The sequence below is a fragment of the Acipenser ruthenus genome, chromosome 7, assembly GCF_902713425.1.
Source record: "Acipenser ruthenus chromosome 7, fAciRut3.2 maternal haplotype, whole genome shotgun sequence".
Lineage (NCBI taxonomy): Eukaryota > Metazoa > Chordata > Actinopteri > Acipenseriformes > Acipenseridae > Acipenser > Acipenser ruthenus.
This window is the reverse complement of record NC_081195.1, coordinates 21,108,709-21,129,440: the sequence shown is the minus strand read 5'-3', so window position 1 is coordinate 21,129,440 and position 20,732 is coordinate 21,108,709. Positions and strand designations below refer to the sequence as shown.

Here is a 20,732-nt window from a genome sequence, read left to right as displayed (position 1 = left end):
AGATTTGAATAGCAGAGAAGTAGAGGAACTTTTTGTCTTACTTGTTGGGAAAGTGGTCAAAGCAGCTGATTTGTGTCAAAAGTTACATCGTTTACAGTGAATAGAATGCTGGAAGTCTGGGAGTTTTTAAACAATGGGGAGCTTTAGAATGTTGAAAAAGTCCCATTAAAGTGAATGAAGATGGACAAAAAAAGGACAAAAAGGTTGATAGTTTAAAAAGAATAAAATATATCAAAAAGTTGTATACAAGCACACTATTCCAGACCGGTCTACACGTTTTAAAGTTTGAACGGCGTTTCTAGCTTAAACGGTGTAAGAGGAGTAGCGTGCCATAGAATAAGAAGAAGAAGAAGAAGTATGTCGAAGATTTAAAGTGGGGACTCTTGCTTCGCAAGCCCCACTAATAAACATTTCTAAATATCAGTCACCTTTTCAGATAGTTTGTAAAGCAGCGCCATGCAATGCTGTCAGTGTGTTGTAGTTCCTGAAACAATCTGGTTGCCGTGGAAACGAGGAGGAGCTTGAACTTTCACCTCTGACTGCAGCAAGCAGGACGGGACGGCAATCATCATGGAGAACTAGGAAGGGAAGTCAGGGACTGGTGAAGATCATGGTGCTCTTTTTGTTTCTCTCCTCTCTGAAATGGTTTATATTAAAAACATATTCTACAATAACGCAGTGACTGCGTAGAAATGCATTCAAATTAAATGATGATATTTTGGAAATCGTGAAAACTAGCCAGCAATATCGGTAATGGTTATAGTATTATGAACATTAGATAGCAACACAGTGTTGTTGTTAATAATGTATGTTGTTGTCATTTGAACGATAGTGATGTTGTTCGAGTTGGGCCAGAGGGTTTGGTATGTACATTGCCAATGAATGGCATCACTAATAACTGCGGGAAATATTTTGGGAAGTCAGCTTTTTTGTATTCAGTCAGATATAGCTAATGTATGACCATTTGAGAAAGCAATACGCATCATATACAAGGATAGAGACACTAGAAAATCCAGTTCTGCGATATTTTACTAAACTGTATAATTATAAATAAAAAAGTGGTCGGTGTTACTGAACGCTAAGAATGGTCAAGTGCATTTAGTATAATGTACTAAGCATGCTGCGAAAGGAATAGGATAGAAGAACATTTAAGTGTATGTGCATATTTGCAAATCCAATTGTTTTGATGCGTAGGTTTGATTTAAAACAGCATATTAACTCCTAATTAACAATTTGAAAGAATTAAAAAAAAAAACAAAAAAAAAAAACACACAGCTGACAATGTCACTCGCAGAACAGGCTCAAAAGTGGTTCCCAACCCACGTCCAGGCCACCGTTCTTCAAGCCAAAGACCTCCACCCGAAAGGCAAGAACGGCACCAATGACACTTACACCATCATTCAGTTAGGCAAAGAAAAATACTCTACCTCCGTAGCCGAGAAGACCCTGAGTCCGGTGTGGAAAGAGGAAGCTTCCTTTGAACTTCCCGGTCTACTTCTGGAGGGCAATCCGGAAAAATACACTCTCAACTTGATCGTGATGCACAGGTCATTGGTGGGACTGGACAAGTTTCTGGGGCAAGTGTCTATCAGCCTCAATGAAATCTTTGACAACAAGGAACGAAGAAAAATTGAGTAAGTGTTTGGTTTTGTCTATTTAAAAAAAAAAAAAAAAAGCATTACTTTAATGATGTAAATAGAGTTTAGAGTTTAAACGAATTGTTTCCTAAACCTTGAGCTATTGATAGAAAAATGCATGTCAAATATACAATAAACAGAGGTCAGCTATAGAGTTTATACAGTAGGATTTGTGCAGTGTAAGGTTAGATATTCAATATTTATTCAAAGTATTTTCCATATACACATGAATGTCCAACACATGTAGTCGGCTGGCATACGTCAACGTTGTTGTGCAGCATAAAACTGGGCAAAAGTAGATGTAGAAGCAGGAAAGCAACAGCCAATACAAGGAAGGCTTCAGGGAAAAGAGCAGGACGAGGAGCAGGCAGATTGGGATACTGATTTGAATCTTGAAAGGTATAGCACCCACCAATGGGGAATTTGTTGACTTGACTTTGACCTCCTATCCAATATGGCAGTGAATTGCTTTCAAATTGTATTAAATGATGACTTTCACATAAAGCTGTACTCTGAGGATATGAATTAATACAAGGTGATTAACTGGTGGTTGTTCTGCAGGTTCATAATGTTGTACCCAAGTGTTATTTGGGGAAGGTTTTTAAGTATTTAACAGAATATAGAGCATGTAACTTTGATACAGCCCTAAAGGGAGTTCACACTTGACCTAGGGAAACCAGCATTTCCTGAATTGCCTTACAGTAACTAGGGAGTAGTGTTTTAACTGCCCACGTGTTCCTAACTGATTGTATAGGCCTGTATAATTATCCATCAATGCATGTATTGTTTGTGAGATACATGAGTCGCTTCTGTGACAACTATGTTAAAGAGATGGTTTTATTTATTTATTTTTTTCATTTCAGGCGCTTTGTTGACTTACAGTAGCAAACCAACAATTAAAACATATATAATAAATAATTGTAAAACTTACTGGTAGCCCTTTACATCCAGATTGTGGTTGGTCACCCGGGTATGGAAAAAAAAAACACAGTTCTGGCATAGTCGTCCAGGCACTGTTGCTTTTCCTATGTCTCGGTATGTCTCTGTAAAGCCCTCAAGAGTTTTTGTGTATGACAAGAATGAAAGTATTTGAGGAGTCCTGTGTTAATGCCGTGCAACACAGTTTGAAAAGAGCTGTTAAGATCTGAGAGAGCCAATTGTGGAAGAACTTCAAAGCTATCTTCTGTCACAAGACCTAAGGAGTAATTGGCAGCCTTATTAAAAACTTAAACATTTCCACTGGGATAATGTTGTTCAGCGCTGCAAAAAAATGATGACTTGCATTGATTTTATGCCACAGGTTTCATTCACTGGGCTTGAAACAGGATAGATACTTGACTACCAAAAGTATTTCAAAACTGTCTAATAAGACACATTTGTTAGTAGATATTTTTGTGTTTTATATGTTTTAGTTATGTGACAAGGTTTTATCTTCAAAATTGATGAAGAAGTTTCAGTAGTGTTTAATAATAAAGTACATTAATTAATATGACCCTTGGTATATGCAGCACTACACTAGCAGCAAGTGCTGTACTTGCTTCAAAACATCTAGAAGACCCTAAACGCTTTGTGTCTGCGGGCCATAATCTACACTTCTAAAACAGTCTGTGAATTACTGGAGCTGGCACCTCTAAGTATCATTTGACAAGTCAACCAAGTTCTGCAGTATGCTAAGCTCTGTTTACAGTAACTTGGATCTACTTTAACCAACCAGACAACTGTTGTGAAACTTGGTAGGGTGTGCACATTCATTACCAGAGTATTAGAATGTAGGTCATGAGTACGGTGCTAATGAAGGCTATATTTAGTCACTGTAAGATGTCCAGACATAATTTCTCGATCATTTCTGGTTTGTGATTGCTAATGATCATCAAGACTTTAGGATCTGTTCAATCGAGGTAAAACATAATAAACTAAGACAAGTAGACAAGCATTTCAAGTTGAACTGTTTGCTGATATTTTTAACTGTTTTTATTTGATCTAAATTGGTTTAATCTAACTTCACTGTTCAACTAGAGATGCTTATGCAATTATGATGAAACTTGGTTTGGACATTCTCAGGATATATGAAAACATTAGCCTACATGTCATACAGTAAAACCCACTTAATATCCTGTCAATGTAACCCTTTCACTTATCAACATATTGAGAAGTCCTAGCCAGAATGTAATGGGAGTCAAAGGAGACAAGCTCCTGATAATATCACATTGGTTATTGTCATACTGTGTTTATCCCTTCCCTTCCATACAGTACAATAGATGTCCACCCCACATACCATAAGATTAGAAGTATTACATTAAGTTGCTGTACATTATTGGAATGTCTGACATACTATATGAAGTATGGTAGCACAATATAACATTCATGAAAAAGAGACAAAAGTATAAATTAACAATATTGTAATCAATAAAATGCCTAATTATTAAGCTGTACAGCAAAGCAGATGTTTCTTATATCAACACTGTTTTAATTGCATTTTACTGGCATTGTTCATTGTTTTAAAAACTAAACATTTAGTAATAACATACATACCGCAGTACTGTACAGAACATGGCTGTGTGTTGCAATTAGTATAACAGGTTTGTAGAAAGGCCATACAACGTTGTTCATGTGTTTTTATTTGCACTCTTAATCTTGCACAAAAAGCTTTAAATTTTTTTTTTTTTTAGTTCTTAGTAATTACAGTGCACACTAAAAGCCAAGGCTTCCATATAATCTTGAGCAAATGAAATGGCTATTTGTTATGCAGTCCTACCCTTCGTCTCCATTCAAATATTTACCATTAGAGGGTGGGCGATTAAGAGTGCTGTTGACAATTCAAGGGTCTCTTTAATTTCCATGTATGTTTCTTATGCAGGCCGCACAACCAGAATATCATTAGTCTAGCAATTGGATTTTTATCGTCCATGCAGTCTTCATTAATTTACGCAGTAGTAGAGCAGTTCACGACACAAAATGATAAGCAGGCCAATGGCCAAGTGATATATTATTGGTTTGTTTTTTGGTATAAATGTGTTTTAACAGTAGATAATGTAAAGTAACTTGGAAGTTTTTCTGAGTAAATCAATTCAGTTTGTTTTGGATGTAATGTGGAAATATGTCATCATGTAGCTTCACTTTAAAAAATGTGGGGTGTGTGTTTCTTTTCAGAATTGTAGTCCGCAATAGAGGGCCAATTGCTCTTTTTTAAATGTGACCTATAAGATTATTTTTAAAAGGGAGTTATTTACAAGTTTATATCTCACTTACTGACTGTAGGCACAAAAATCGGAAACCATTTATTTTACTTGTGCTCACTAAATTGTTCTCAGAGCCCTAGTGGCTTAATGTAAAGTGGTTTTGAATGATTCAAACAGAATAAACATAATCACCCTATCATAATACATAGGGAAATACTTATTAGGGGGGAGGGCAATCATTAAAACAGCACAGTGCTTTACTACCCTTTCTCCACACACACGGTCCTCACTGAAAATAGGGTTGTGGCCATGGGAAATGTAGCTTTGCAGTACTTGCAAGACTTTAATAACTGCAGATGATATTCAGGATTCAGGTGGTCTAATCTAAATAGAATGGGAGTTTAACAGGGTAATTGTCTGCACTTACCCCCACCCACAATCACCCTCAGGAACATGGAGGTTTTTGGATCGCATAAATATTTATTTTGGCACTGGAAGTATACTTCTTACAAAATACAAATGACAACTGAGTAAGGTTGTACACAAAATGACTGACACTCACAAAGACAAGATCTTGTATGACAAAATGCACAGAAAAGGTACGCCATTAAATAAGCCCCAGCACCGCCTGCTCCTAACAGGATGAATTATTCAATAACTGTTACACATGGAATGATTTAATACACAGATAAACTATTATTATTTAACAGTCATTCCATTCATACTTAGATGTTTTACGATAAACATGTTTCTTCTCTTTTACACGTTTTTGTTTAACCTGCATGAATGCTGTCTTTGTTTACAAACAACAATCCATAAACTATTCCATTTTGTGTTTACTCTATTATTATTATTATTATTATTATTATTATTATTATTCTTCTTCTTCTTTAGTCAATAACTCTTACCAGTAGAAATAGAACATTAGCATTACCCCGTCTCTTGGAAGATTTGCCGAACATATAACTATATAACAACAGCAAATTCATTAAGCACCCAAATCTAAATAAAGCAATATACTGTCCTATATCAAATACACTCAACAGCATGCAACGATACCTAAACCCACTGCTGTATCGCCAGTAGAATAATAATAAGAATAATAATATAATAATAAAAAAAAAAAAAATAATAATAATAATACAGTAACAGGCATTTAAATATTACAGCGAGGGGCTCACCCTAACAGGGAGGCAATGGTTTATTTCCTGTCTGTTTTTAGATGTGAAGATAGCTGTTTCCTAATAAATATTTCCCTAGTAGACCAAAAGCACTGCTTTGCATTTTGCCAAATTGGATGGCGGAAAGATTGCAGAGTGGAAATTTTTCCATTTACTATTCTGTACTGTGAGGGTAAAAAAAAAGTCTTAGCCATTTGCAGAGTGCCTTTTATTGATTAGACACTTGCTATTCTTGGCTGCATTTTATTCGCTTCCTCCTAATACAACTGTGCTGACTGTATTCCAAGTGCCTATCTTGCATAGTCTATATTTGTATTTTGTGAAGCCAAAAAAATTGCCTGCAAACTCTAAGTGTTGTGCACAAATCTATGAGTCACAGGGTGGAAGCTGGCCCAGTCAGTGGCATGTGATTAACTCAGTTAAACACGGCTGTAAATCTGATTATTCTCTCGTGACTGGGCTGAGAGTGGAAACCAGGCAGTAAAAGCTGCAAATATTTAGGAAGTCTTGAAAACCAGCCCTTATTTACATAGGCCAGGCCACAACAAGAGGAATTTCAGTTTCTTACTATACTGTATGATTCAGACTGTAGTCAAATGCAAACATATAGGAGTCAATTTATATGCAATTTATCTAAACGGCGAGGGGTCTAAGGGGCTGATGTAAGGATAGGCGCAGTGCAAACAATTGCCACTACAAAATCCAAATTGCCAAGCAAATTATTTTGTGTCCTATATAAGCTTAAGAGCAGTGCAAATTAGTTAGGGTCACAATGAGCTCCGCCTGTGCATCGGGCTATTTAGCGGCCGCACTTACAGCCCAGAGGTGAGGTGAGTTAAGAGTACAGAGAGCAATAGGCGCTGTGTGAGATTTGTGGAGTACAAAAATCAAACCAAACAAAAATAAATAATTATTATTATTATTTATTTCTTAGCAGACGCCCTTATCCAGGGCGACTTACAATTGTTACAAGATATCACATTATACATTATTTCACATTATACAGATATCACATTATTTTTACATACAATTCCCCATTTATACAGTTGGGTTTTTACTGGAGCAATCTAGGTAAAGTACCTTGCTCAAGGGTACAGCAGCAGTGTCCCCACTGGGGATTGAACCCACAACCCTCCGGTCAAGAGTCCAGAGCCCTAACCACTACTCCACACTGCTGCCCAAATTGTTAGAGTAAGAGCAGCATAGTCCTCTTGGCGCACGGAAAAGAAAAGTTTTCTGAGGAGGTGCTGAGAGTCTTTATGAGGTTATTCAGCATGAAACTTAGTTATTTGGAAAAGCTTCAGCTAACATCAGTTATGCTACCAAAGAGGCCATATGGCCCTCTATAGTGGAGAAAGTCAATGCTGTCGGTGTTACCTGGAGGTCAGTCAACCAAGTGATGAAAAGGTGGCAGGACCTGCGACGCCGAACAAAAGCGAAACTCACGACGCAGCACAGGCATGCAGCAGGAACAGGAGGAGGAGTGCCATCCACATCACAGCTGACACCACTGGAGTCAAGCGGAGAGGACAGTCCATCCCAAACAAAGTGAACCTGGGTTTGAATATGCGGGGTCTTCTGTGTCTTGCCCTTCTGTCCTTAACAAGAGCCCAAGCGTTGCCGCATCAGGAGGTGTACCACAGCAGCCATCCTGAGGCCAATGACAGGTCTCTGAAGATGTGTGGTTTTATACATCTCTTAATTACTCGCTTCTACAATGGTTTGCACCTTGTCAGTTTTTGGAGGGTCAGCAAGTGTAAGGCAAAATCCTTACATCTCATTATAATGTTTGCGACCGCTTTCTATTCCAGATTGCCACACAATTCCATGCTCTTTTCTTCATTTGAATACATTTTAATATGATTTACAGTGCTGTGAAAAAAGTATTTGCACCCTGTCTGATTTTCTGCATTTTTGCACAATTTTCACATTGTATTTGGTCAGATTTTTATGTGGGTTGTAGTAATATATAGAGGGAGTCTGAGAGAAAAAATGACACCAAAGTTTGGTGCTTCTTTTATTTGTTTGGTGTGCAAGGTAATCAAACATGCAATCTTCAGGTGTGAAAAAGTTATTGCCCCCCCCCCCCCCCCCCCCCCCCCCCTAGTTAACGCAACCCAATTAAAGGGATAATTAGGGTCAGCTGTTTGAGTACTTTGGTTAACAACCAGGCCTGATTTGGGCCAGCCCTGCCCAATATAAATCTGACTAACTTTGGCCCTTACCATCAGAGTGAAGTTGTCAGCACACAAGTTCTAGAGGCACATCATGCCACGAACAAAAGAAATTCCTGAAGACCTCCGGAAAAAAGTTGTTGATGCCTATCAGTCTGGAAAGGGTTACAAAGCCATTTCTAGGCTCTGGGGCTCCAGCGAACCACAGTCAGAGCCATATTGTCCAAATGCAAAAAGTTTGGGACAGTAGTGAATCTTCCCAGGAGTGGCCATCCTGCCAAAATCTCTCCAAGAGCAAGGCGTAAAATCGTCCAGGAAGTCACAAAGAACCCTAGAACAACATCCAGGGATCTGCAGGCCTCTCTCACCTCGGCTAAGGTCAGTGTTCATGACTCCACCATCAGAAAGACACTGTTATTTTCAGTTTTGTATTTGTAATTAATTTAGAACAATATGTAGATTTTTTTTCCCTGCTTTGACATTATGGACTATTTTGTGTAGATCAGTGACAAAAAATCCTAATTAAATCCATTTTAATTCCAGGTTGTAACACTACAAAATATGGAAAAGTCCAAGGGGGGTGAATACTTATGCAAGGCACTGTATGCAAGACAAAGTTAGAGCATTCACTAAAAAAATTGCTCTCTGGGAAAATAAACTTAATGAAGGAGTGACAGAAATGTTTCCACTTTTACATGAAGAACTTAAATGTTCCAGCATGAGTACTAGCAGCATCCTGCCACTCATCGTGTCTCATTTGGTTTACCTGCAACATTACTTCAGTGAATACTTTTCAGAGCTCGAAAACAAACATTTGAATTGGATCCGAAATCCCTTTGATTCTGAAATCGATACAAACCTGGACCTGAAATCCCAAAAGGAATTGATTGAACTATCAAATGATGGGACTTTAAAGGTTGAATTCTCTGCTGCTCCGTTACCACAGTTCTGGATACACATTATGGATGTGTACCCTGTTGTTAGCGAAAAAGCTTTAAAAACTATTTTACCCTTTGCTACAACACATGTGTGAGATTGGGTTTTCCACACTGACAGCACTGAAGACAAAGCAAAGAGCACGTCTGCATGTGGAGAAGTGACATGCGAATATCATTGACTGGAATGAAACCGCGATTTAATGACCTGTGCAATTATTTTCTGTTTTATATTTGTAATTAATTTAGAACAATTTGTAGATTTTATTTTTCACTTTGACATTATGGACATTTTTTGTGTTGATCAGTGGCAAAAACTCCTAATTAAATCCATTATTCCATGTTGTAACACAATAAAATGTGGAAAAGTCCAAGGGGGGTGAATACTTTTGAGAGCCACTGTAACCACCTTGTGCTCCGTCTTTCGGGTGAGATGTTGTAAGTGACTGCAGCTGATGCATAGCTCACACACCCTAGTCCCTGTAAGTCGCCTTGGATAAAGGCGTCTGCTAAATAAAACAAAACAAAACAAACAAAAAAATAATAATAATAATAATAAAATAGATTACATATTAGTGCTAACTTACAGTCCTCCTTTATGCTTTTATGTTTACCATTGTTTGTCTTTAAGTAGATCTATATGGTACGCGCTTTGAATAACAAACCGAGGTGTAACAGGGCGAGGAGCCCTGTAAAATGTATTTATTTATACGGCGGTACCCCCTCCGCCCCTGTGCAGTTTATTATTTTGTATTTGTGGTTTATGATTTAGTTATTGTATTTATATGACGGTGAAGCGCCGTGGGTAGTGTTTTTGTATTTATTTATTGTTTTGTAAATATAACGGCGAGAGCCATGCACCATGTCTGTTATTGTTTTGTTTATTTTTAAACGTGTTCTGGCAGAGGAGAGATTGGTGCTCATCCTCTGGCAGGAATAAATTAAAAACCCTGTGCAGAAGGTGGCCATCTCCCGAGTTAATTAAGTGATTAATTTGTTGCTAATCGGGAGATAGTCACCTGTATGTAAACCTGCAGCTCTCTACCCTCAGGGTGGGTGTTAGGAGAGAGAGAGTGAGAGGAGCGAGAGAGAAACGAAACTTAAATTAAAACGTATAGGAACAGTGAAGGCGATAGTCCAGCCTGACCTATTCAGTTTGTATTTTTGTGTTTGTGATTTTGTTTTGTTTGACTGTTTTGTTTTGCTCTGTGAGCACAGTGTTTTTGTTTAAATATTTATTTTATTCTTGTATTATTTAAATAAACAGCGCCGCACATCTTTATTTTTGAAGCTGCAGTACTGGTGTCAGTTTCCTTCCTGCTTCTGCCCTGACGTCACCGCACAGCCACCCTGTCACACGAGGTTAAAATATGACTTCAAATATTGGAAGTAAAATATAAAAATATGAAATAAGTGAAACATTAAATTTATGGCCGTTTAAACGGTTAAACAACCGGATTAACAATGGGTTTAAACGTGTAGTCAATTAAACGTAGATTTACAGCCCTAGCAAACAGGCTAAAAGAATTGAATCTATTCAGTCTTGAACAAAGAAGACTACGTGGCAACCTGATTTAAGCATTCAGAATTCTAAAAGGTGTTGACAATGTCGACCCAGGGAACTTTTGACCTGAAAAAAGAAACAAGGACCAGAGGGTCACAAATGGAGATTAGATAAAGGGGCATTCAAAACAAAAAATAGGAGGCACTTTTTTACACAGAGAATTGTGGGAGTCCGGAACCAACTCCCCAGTAGTGTTGTTGAAGCTGACATCCTGAGATCCTTCAAGAAGCTGCTTGATGAGATTCTAGGATCAATAAGCTACCAACAACCAAACGAGCAACATGGGCCGAATGGGCCCCCTCTCGTTTGTAACCTTTCTTATGTTCGTATAAGGTCACAAATAGTACAAGCCCATTAAGACCAGAGCTATGAAAACAAAGCCTTGCCAATTTGCCTGTACTGTATCTCCAGTAGAACTGTTACCAGTGCCTGATAAGAGTGGAGCAGTTAAACAGTGAAAGGTAGGTCACCTCAAATACACACAGGCTCCATTCTTCACTCCTCCAAGGACTGTGCGGTGTGCTGCACTACAGTGTCTTCTTTGTGTTTTAACAAAGGCACATGTTGTTTTTTTTTAACCAAGCGTTTTGTATTAAAGCTCAGGGGGTTCGTTTGGAATTTAAAATGGTTTTGGTGTTTTGTATTGTGCACACAGCTGGTGGGTGGTGCAGTTGTAGAATTGTGGATTTTTCATACTGCACATCATTGCAAATAGACTATACTTAACTGGAAAATGTGATAAGTTTGATCAGTTGGGAACCAGGGAATTATTTATTTTTATTTGAAAAAGAAAATTCTATTATTGTTTCAAGAGGGATTGAGGTTGTTTGGTGCTTGTCTGCCAAAGAGAAGAAAGTTTGAATCGTATTTTATTTATAAGATTTTTAACCCCTGAACTAACTCAGGAGAGACGAAGACGAGCACTCATGTCCTCCGAAATTAGTGCTAACAGTCATCCACTTTTAATCACTCTGCAAGCCCGCCGTGCAGCCGTATCCAGAACTTACAGCGTTGGAGGGTTAGGGTTAGGGTTAGTCACAGGGGTTGCTGGTGTGCGGTGAGCGAAGGACTCCCTAGCTGACCTGACACCTAACCTGCCCGGACAGTGCTTAGCCAATTGTGCGCTGCCCCCTGGGAACTCCCGTCCATGGTCGGCAGTGGCATAGCTTGGATTCAAACCGCCGATCTCCAAGCTATAGTGTGCATCTTGCACTCCGGGCAGTGCCTTTACCAGATGCGCCACTCGGGAGTGGTTTTTGCAAGAAGAATACATCCCTAATGCATTTATTTTTTGTCTTGTAACAAAACAGTCCATCTATACATGATTATTTGGTCTTATTATGTACATACGAGTACTGCAGCCCATCAGAACCATCACATACATTGTGAGACATATTAGAGTGTCCTTACATTAGTACATTGGCAACAAAAAAGTAATTGCAATAAAAACCACATCGGATTTAAAATTGCAAAAATGTGATTTGAAACTACTTTAAGTTCTTGATGTACTTGCCTGTACACATAAAAAAAAAAAAACAGGGACCAAAATCAAATATTTTTTCTCCACTTTTATATTTTTTCTCTCATCCTAACATGCTGGTCTTTTCGTATAAATTCAGTTTCCAGGAGTAATTTTTACATCCTGTGTATAGTACATGTAAAGTCACAGGAACAAAACTGTGAGAAAACCTAAGCAGGTGTAACAGGCAGATATGTGCAGAATGTGTCTTTGCATTGTGTGTAGGCAGTGTCACCGCCTAAAAATGCTCAATATATTTTTAAGCACAGAAATGACTCCTTTTTTAAAAAATAGGCGTACTGTATGTAAAACAAACCACACTGAGTGTTTGCAAAGAGTGTCGCAATGTTTTTGCATCTTCAGATGCCACAACTCCAGAACTATAAACATTGTAATTTTATTATTATTATTTTTTTTTAAAAGAGGTACAGGGAAACACTGCAATAAAGTTGGCAAATTATGTATGACATTCAAGTAGGGCTTGAATTATTCAGTGCCCCAAATACTGAAATAAATGACTGTTTGAGGAATGTATTTGTTTTCAGCAGACTCAAGCTTTGCATTGAAACATCATGAAACCTGTTAATTGTGCAATTTTCAGGTCATCCGCATTAAAGGGATTGTAACAAAACAATTTCATAGACCTGTTTTGCACTTCCGTTAGCCACATAAGTCTTAAATGTGATGTTTTGAAGAAAAAACACATTATAAACACAATAAAAAGTACCCGAGGTGGCTTAAAACAAATACTTTTCTCTAAAAAGTGACTGATTAATTCTAGTATGTTGGACATATGGCAGAATAACACTAGCACTGGAGATTTTGAAGAAAGACGGTAAATGAATGCGGCAAGGAGTTTATAAAATGGCAGCAGCGCTGTGAACAAACTATTGTTGGCCATGTTACCCTCTTTCAACTAAATAAGACAAAGTTACATCTCTTTTAATGGTCCAACTGTCCATTTCTTGCCACGACATGACAAGCTGCCTTGTTCATTTTGAATTAATGATTTTGTGATATTGTATTTGTGTTTTTATAGCGAATGTTCCACGCTGGTATCACATAATGACTCGTAGAACTAAATACTACGTGGTTTTAAGGTTCTGATTTGCCAATTGATTATAAAAACTCTGCAATTCTGTAAAGTATGTGTTGTTTACAATGCTAATGTTGTTTTTTTAGTTGATGTGGGTATATTTTACATAGCAACTGCAGTCTGTTATTTGAATGCATTAAAATGCTCGCAGCGGAGGCATATATTAAATCAGCTGAAAATGTATTTTTAGTACGTTAGCCACTGAGTGGGGGGTGGTAATAACTATTTGGTGATTTGAGCCTCACCTGTCAAAGTCACGAGCCGCCACTGGTACATACTATTGATATATGTCATGGTCGTCAACTTTTTTATCATGTTGATAGCTGCAATTATGAATTTGAAGGTGTGGCACTAGATGTATGTTACTGACATACAGTACTTGTATTGAGTTAAAATCATGGGGTATAGGTTGAACAAATCAATCGGTTTCACACCATACAGAATTGCCCATCAGGACCATAACCTGCATCATGATATTCATATTGTGATATGTAGGGTGACCTCACTATATAGTTACTACTCAATCATGTTGTCTTTCCAGTGCTGAGCTATGCGATGACATGCCTTGGTGCCTTACGCTGTGCTTCCTTGATCTTCTCTTTCAGCTGGTTCAAACTTGAGTCCAAGCCTGGGAAGAAGGGAAAGGACCGAGGGCAAATCCAAGTCAACATCCAGTTCATGAGGAACAACATGACGGCCAGTATGTTTGACCTCTCCATGAAAGACAAGCCACGCTCACCGTTCTCCAAACTCAAAGACAAAATGAAGAGAGGGAAGGGGGAGGGGACCTTCTCCGACACCTCTTCTGCCATCCTCCCCAGGACGAGCACCCCCCGCTCTTCTGACCCTGATATCTCCGCGATGAACCAGCACGAGAAACCCAAACCAAAAAGAACGTTCCTGCTGGGGCCCCAGCGTCTGTCTGCTGCCCACTCCATGTCTGATTTGATCGGATCCCATTTCACTGGAGACAAAGTTAAGGCTAGCACAATCGGGCACGCGCCGCTCTTTCGCCCCAAGCTAGACTCCATGAATTCCATCGACGAGAGTGGTAAGAACTCTAGCACTCTTCATTTACTGCAGACCCCCACCCCGCCAGCATAGTTTGTCCTGGAAGTGTTCTGCGGTATCGTGTGCCAATTACTGCCCCACTGATAAATTGTAACTCCTTCTAAAGGGATACTATTCAAGAGATTCCACAACTAAATCCCTATGGCCATGGGCACTTCTTCTGGGGTTTGTGTGTAGGCATTTTTGTACAATTCTGTTTTAAATCCTCTGTATCTTAACTGTATCTTAATAGGAATATGCTGTCATTCAGTAGTTGGGGCGGGTTTAAAGTATTGAGAACAAATCAATAATAGATGCAAGTCAGGAAGGCAGGACATTGCCCAGCAGCAGTGGGGAATGTATTCATTATTATTTTTGTAGTAGCTTTTATTTCTGAATGGGGAAAGGGTAAAGTCAACGTGAATTGATTAACCATTTCCACAGTTATTCTGGTGTTTTTCGGTGTTTATTGGCATAATCCACCGATTTTCATTTTTTTTTGTATCGGGGGTGTTTTATCGGTTAAAACTGAAAATAAAAATAATAATTATATCTCTTCAGCCTAGAAAAAAGAAAGGATAAAGGGAGGCTTAATTGAAGTTCATTAAAATCCTGAATGGTAGCAAAGAGAGTTTAACTAAAGGGCATAAACGGAATCTGAGAAAGTTTAAAACAAAAAATAGGAAACATGTTTTTACACAGAGTTATAAATGCATGGAATAGCCTACCTGGAGTACTGTAGTAGGATCTAAAACAGTGGCTGTGAACATTTAAAAAACAATTGGATTCCGTCCTGTTAAATTAGGTCCTCGTAGGGTCTAATGGTGTGCTTAGAAGGGACGAAGGCAGATGTCTTTTTTTTTTTAAGAAAAGCCTGGCATCTTACTTGCTGTTCTGACTCTCTTGCAGGAAACGTGATCTCTCCCCATAGACGATCACAGAGCGTCGACACTGCCAACCCAGAGCAGCCTGGCAATGCTTCCACTGAGGGTGAAGGCGGCTATGAAGGACACAGTGATCTCTTCGCCAACATCAGCGATTCTTTGCCCCAAAAGTCAGCCACTCTGCCCCGGAACAAAAACCCCTTTGAGTCGAGCAGTGGTGTCTCGTGGGAGGGCAGGACCAACATCAGATCTGAGAAGAAGAAGGAGAAAGTGGGCCTTTTGGAGAGAGTCAAGGGGAAGAAAGACGGCAAGAAGTTGGATAAGATCGGCAACGGGAAATCGGGTAGTTCCGGTGATTTGAGGTCTCCCAACCCTTTCAGTGACAGTCTACAAGGGGATGCAGGAACAAACCCCTTCTCCACAAACTATAAGTCAAAGACCAGGTGAGTCTTGCTGTACTGGGTCATGAAACTCACAATAGTATGACGCACATAGAATGTTATCATCTACATTTCCATAGTATTACATTAGTATTACATTTTGTACCAGTTAAATGAGGTACGGTTACCTGTTTAATAATGCCTGTTAAGGGCTGGTCACATGGGCAACTTTTGTTGATGGCAACAAGAGGAACACATTTGTTGCCTGTGTGTTGCCTTGCAGTTTGAGGTGGTCACACGGGAGACAAGCCTTTGGTCGACAAGCTGGCAACAATGTAATACAAATCATAATGCAAGTTTTTGTCATATATATATTGGTCTCTCAGGAGTAAAACAGTAGAATGTGTGTTTTTTATTACAGACCTCATGTATGCATGTATGGTTTCCTTTGCATGATATCTTTTCATAGCATTTATAAATTCTGTTCTATGAAAGAACACAAACGTGGTAAATTCATGTAGTGTTGTTTAACTATTCTAATATTTGTAGCAGCACTACTTTGAAAACTGACCACTAGGGGTGTGCAGCTGTCACTTTGATTTTGCTGAGGCATTTGGCATTCCACTGTTTAAATCATAATATTAATTAGAGATTTTAATTTTATTATTTAAAGCATATATACAGTACAGTAGCATTATGCTAATTCATAAAAGGTTTAGGTTCACCCCAAGCTTAAAAAAATAATAAATCTGTAAGTCATTAAGGTAATTATATTAGTAGCAATAATTTAAATCCATGTCAAACAAAAATTATCTGGTTACCGCTCCAGGCACTCTCATTTGGTTACTGCTTCCGTATTTAACTGTGATCCTTATCATCTGCTGTAACCGCCACACTTGCCAAAACCTCCCCTGCCTTTATACTCAAGTAGTTGTTTGAATACATCCAAAAGCTGCATGTAAGCAGTTGAGTATTCGGTATTGGCACAACAAACTTGTGCATGTTTATTTCCTTTTAAATGCCAGTACATAAAAGGAACACTTGAATAAACAAGTGGTGTTTTTCCTATATTGTAAAATGTATACTGTAGTTCAGGTTCCTGGAAATGTAATTCTTTTTCAAGTGTTTTACACATTGTACTCAGCTGCAGAGATGCATAATAGAAAAGCGTTGTTTGGCAGGAGTCTGATGAATTGAAATGTACACTACACTTCAACAGTAATTGGGACAGAGTGAATGGAGAATGGCTTAGAAGTGACCAAATGTGGTAGTACTAAAAATACTAATCTCAGCATTGCAGAAACATATTTTAGGGTGGTAAAGTAAATAACAAATGTTTTGGTAGGATTCTATCAAATTTGGGGTACCAATGAACTGGGGCAGATTGCAGCTGTCTGTTTAGTGAGCAAGGGGTCTGAGAGATTGATAACAAATATCTAATCCCTAGTCATCCCTAGAGATGGCTTGCACATTGAAATCATATGCATATACACTTGCGGTCAAATGATGGTGTCACCAGTCTTGAACCAGAATAATTGAGGGTGGGGCATTTATTTCCCTTGCTTACTAAATATCTTAGTATCCCTGAACAACTAATCATCTCTTAATTAATTAAAGATCCATCCCAATAGTACTCAAATATTACCTGCTAATGTAGAACAACTGTGCGGTGGTGCTTCGTTTTACTCCAAAACATTTTCTGCAATGGTGACTGCCAGATACCACATTGACTTGTTTACCAGTCTTGGCAGTTTGAGGGTACCGCTACATTTGTGAGATAGCTTGAGCATTTAAATCCTTTGCATATTTTTTAAGAGGAGACGATTAAAGGGGTTTGAGTGGGACAAAAGGGGCAATTCATGTTTCATTCTGTTTCACGGCTGGTGACACCATCATTTTGTCCGCCAGTGTTTGGGAAGGGGATAGTTATCAATTCAGAAATGTCAAGTTATCCTATCCCTAATGACTGGGGAATAGTGGAGAAACCTGGTTTGTTCATTGAAACTTCCATTTCAAGTTGTACAGAGGTAATAGAATTTGGAATTTGAATTCACTGTGCTGTGCAAGGTTGTCGCTTTTCTCAGTTAATTTAGATTCCCCTTTGCACATTTCTTAACTTTAAAATGCACTGTAAATCACATTCACCTTTTAGAAAGGTCACTGAACCCATGTTTAAGGAATAGCTTGATGTGAAAATTTCTTAATTTACAGGCCTTGACAGGTACTAATGGAGAGGCTTGTTTATCTCAACGTGTCATTAGTTAGAGCACTTTAGAAGCTGGCCCTCAGATGTAGGCAAGAGGTAATTAACAAGATCCATGCAGATAATTAACAAGTTCTTCCTGGTGCAGCTGGACAGGGGGATAGACGGAGGCAACTGTGTTTGAAGTGGACAGGTTGGTACATCAAATACATCAACCAGACATCGCCAGGGAACATTTTTGCATTTCCAGCAGCTGTAATATATATTTTTTTCCTGGTATATTTTTCAAATCAGGATACAGGATTTCATTATCATTTCCCTGGAATGAGTCCAGAAATAGAATAGAACAGAGAAGACATTCCGCACCAGTGTAAAACAGCAATTTGTAACATGAGACCTGGCTAGAATACATGCAGTCTCTACAGAGGACACTTGCTTATATCCTTTGCTGTCTTCCCTTAAGCAAGTTTACCTTGTAAAAGCATAGCAAAGTGTAGTACAGCACAACAAGATATGGTAAAGCATATTTAAAAAACATGGCAAATGCAGAGTATAACCATGGGGAAACTGTAAAATGACCATGCAAATTCCCAGTGATAAACATGTATATGGCCAGCGACACTTAATCAACAGTTTGATCAGCAAAATCTACAAAGAATACTGGATTTATTATATACGTTTGAAAGCCTCCACTTTTTTTTATTTTTTTTATTTTTTATTTTTTTATTTTTTTGAATGTAGTCATCGCCAATGGTTTTTACCCTGGTTTTCTTGGCTCGTATGATATACTCCATACACAGAGTGAACTCTCAGTCTCCATGTCGCTTGGTGCCAAGTAATGTCCCTCCTCTATAAAGCCTCCCCTTCCTGGAGTATCTATGTCCAAATTTTTCCTGCGTATGCTTGGATTAGGACTCAGTATAGTTTTTGGCGTTACGTACTTACATTTTCTTGTTTGTCGTTAAGAAAATTGCTATAAATATATATACATACATACCTACATACATACATACATACATACATGCATACATGCATACTGTGACAGGGTGCCTGAGTCGTCCGACGTCACGACAGAATACAGAAGCAGGAACTAAAAACTGACACCAAATACTGCAGATTTCAAAATAATAAAGACGAGGCTGCGTCGTTTATTCAAATACAAAAATAAATAAAATATTTAAACAAAAACACTGCTCACAGAGCAAAATAAAAGGTTGAAATAAAACAAATCATGAACACAAAATAATAAATAAACCATACAGGTCAGGCTGGACAGTCGCTATCACTGTTCCTGTATATTTTAATTTAGTTTCGTTTTCTCTCTCCTCGCTCTCTCCACTCCTCTCATACACCCACACCACGAGCTGGAGAGCTGCAGGCTTTTTATACCGTGGCCGAGGGGTTTAACTAGCTAGCAATTATTCTATTACCCCTCGGCCACAATCTGCACGAGTTTTTTTAAATTACTGTGGATGGGGCTACCCATCCACGCTACTAAACAAATATAATAACAAAACAAACACGGCTACGCTGTCACATATATAAACAACAAAACGCGTCGCCATCATATAAATATAATAAATAAATCATAATAAACAAATACAAAATAACACAGGGGCGGAGGGGGAAACCCCGTTCTCAAAATAAATAAACAGATCAATGTACAGGGCTCCTCGCCCTGTTACACATGCATGCAGGCAGGCAGGCAGGCAGGCAGGCAAGCAGTCCTTGCACTTACGATACATTTGGTTCCGGAAAGTCGCGTTGTAAGTCGAATCACATTTTCCCCATAGGAACAATGTTATAAATTGGGGTTACGTTCCTGACTCTTTGGCCAGAAAATATATTTTTACAAAAATGACCCGTTATATTGTACTCATACAGATATTTATTTAACTCTTTACACTCCCATTGATTTCAGGGCGCCGGTCCCCCGGTGGTTACGTGCATATTACTCAGGCACCTATCGGGCTTGTTTAAAAGTACAGACTACGGGCTTTCCAGTGACGAATTCAGCGTGTGTATCCGGTACTCCTAGCCGGAAATACGATTGCCTGAAATTAAGCCTCTCATCATGTGACAGAGTTCACAGCTTAGGTTTAGTTTTGTCCATTGCTCTTATCAGACATTAAGTGAGTCAGAGCGACCACGACAGGTACTGCGGTTCGGACACTGAGCATGCACACATGACGCATGGCTCGTGTCTTGCCGTGTCGTAAATGCCGTATCTGTCGTAAAGTCGAAGCAGGGTAATAATGCAAAAGAGTTATAAGTGCCGTGTGTCATAAGTTGAAGCGTCGTAAGTTGAGGAGCATATATATATAAAAATGGAAACACCAATGTAAAGTCACTTAATAGGGTGTTGGGCCACTATGGTATCCCTCTCTGTGGAGTTCTCGGCGGACCTTTTTTGATGAAACTGGCTGCTCATGCCCCAGGTTGAAATTTGCAGTCAATTGATCTGCAGTTGCTCACCTGTTTTGCCTTATACTTCAATTTAATGCACGGATATCACGATCCTGGAGTATGTGCTTCCGCCCACTGTTGCCCTTTGATGATGTCTTTCCCTTGGAGTTCCATGCCGACATCACCTGAGACACTGTTGCCCGTGAAACATCAGCAAGTTGACTTGTCTTGGTCACTGAAGCTCCTGCCAAACGCGCCCCAACAATCACCCCTCTTTCAAAGTCACTGAGGTCTCCTCTTGCAGCCATGCTATCCATAATTATAGGCAACCAGGCCTGTCCAGCATTTGTATACATGACCCTAAGCATACTGGGATGTTATTTGCTTAATTAACACATGAGCCACACCTGTGTAGAAGCCCATGCTTTCAATATACTTGGTGTCCATCATTTACCCAGGTGTTTCCATTTTTTTGTATATATATATATATATATATATATATATATATATATATATATATATAT

At 38.8% G+C, this 20,732-nt stretch overlaps 1 protein-coding gene across 1 annotated transcript in view; it reads left to right on the top strand.

Annotated features, from left to right (window-relative positions):
- Window positions 1-461: 461 nt before the first annotated feature.
- LOC117415367 (rab11 family-interacting protein 2-like) overlaps window positions 462-20,732 on the top strand; it is a 39,177-nt gene continuing 18,906 nt past the window's right edge. The window contains exons 1-3 of the mRNA XM_034025618.3: window positions 462-1,634; window positions 13,891-14,336; window positions 15,245-15,662. Coding sequence (XP_033881509.2) covers window positions 1,282-1,634; window positions 13,891-14,336; window positions 15,245-15,662 — 1,217 coding nt within the window. The 5' untranslated portion in view covers window positions 462-1,281. The remainder of the gene's footprint in view (window positions 1,635-13,890; window positions 14,337-15,244; window positions 15,663-20,732) is intronic.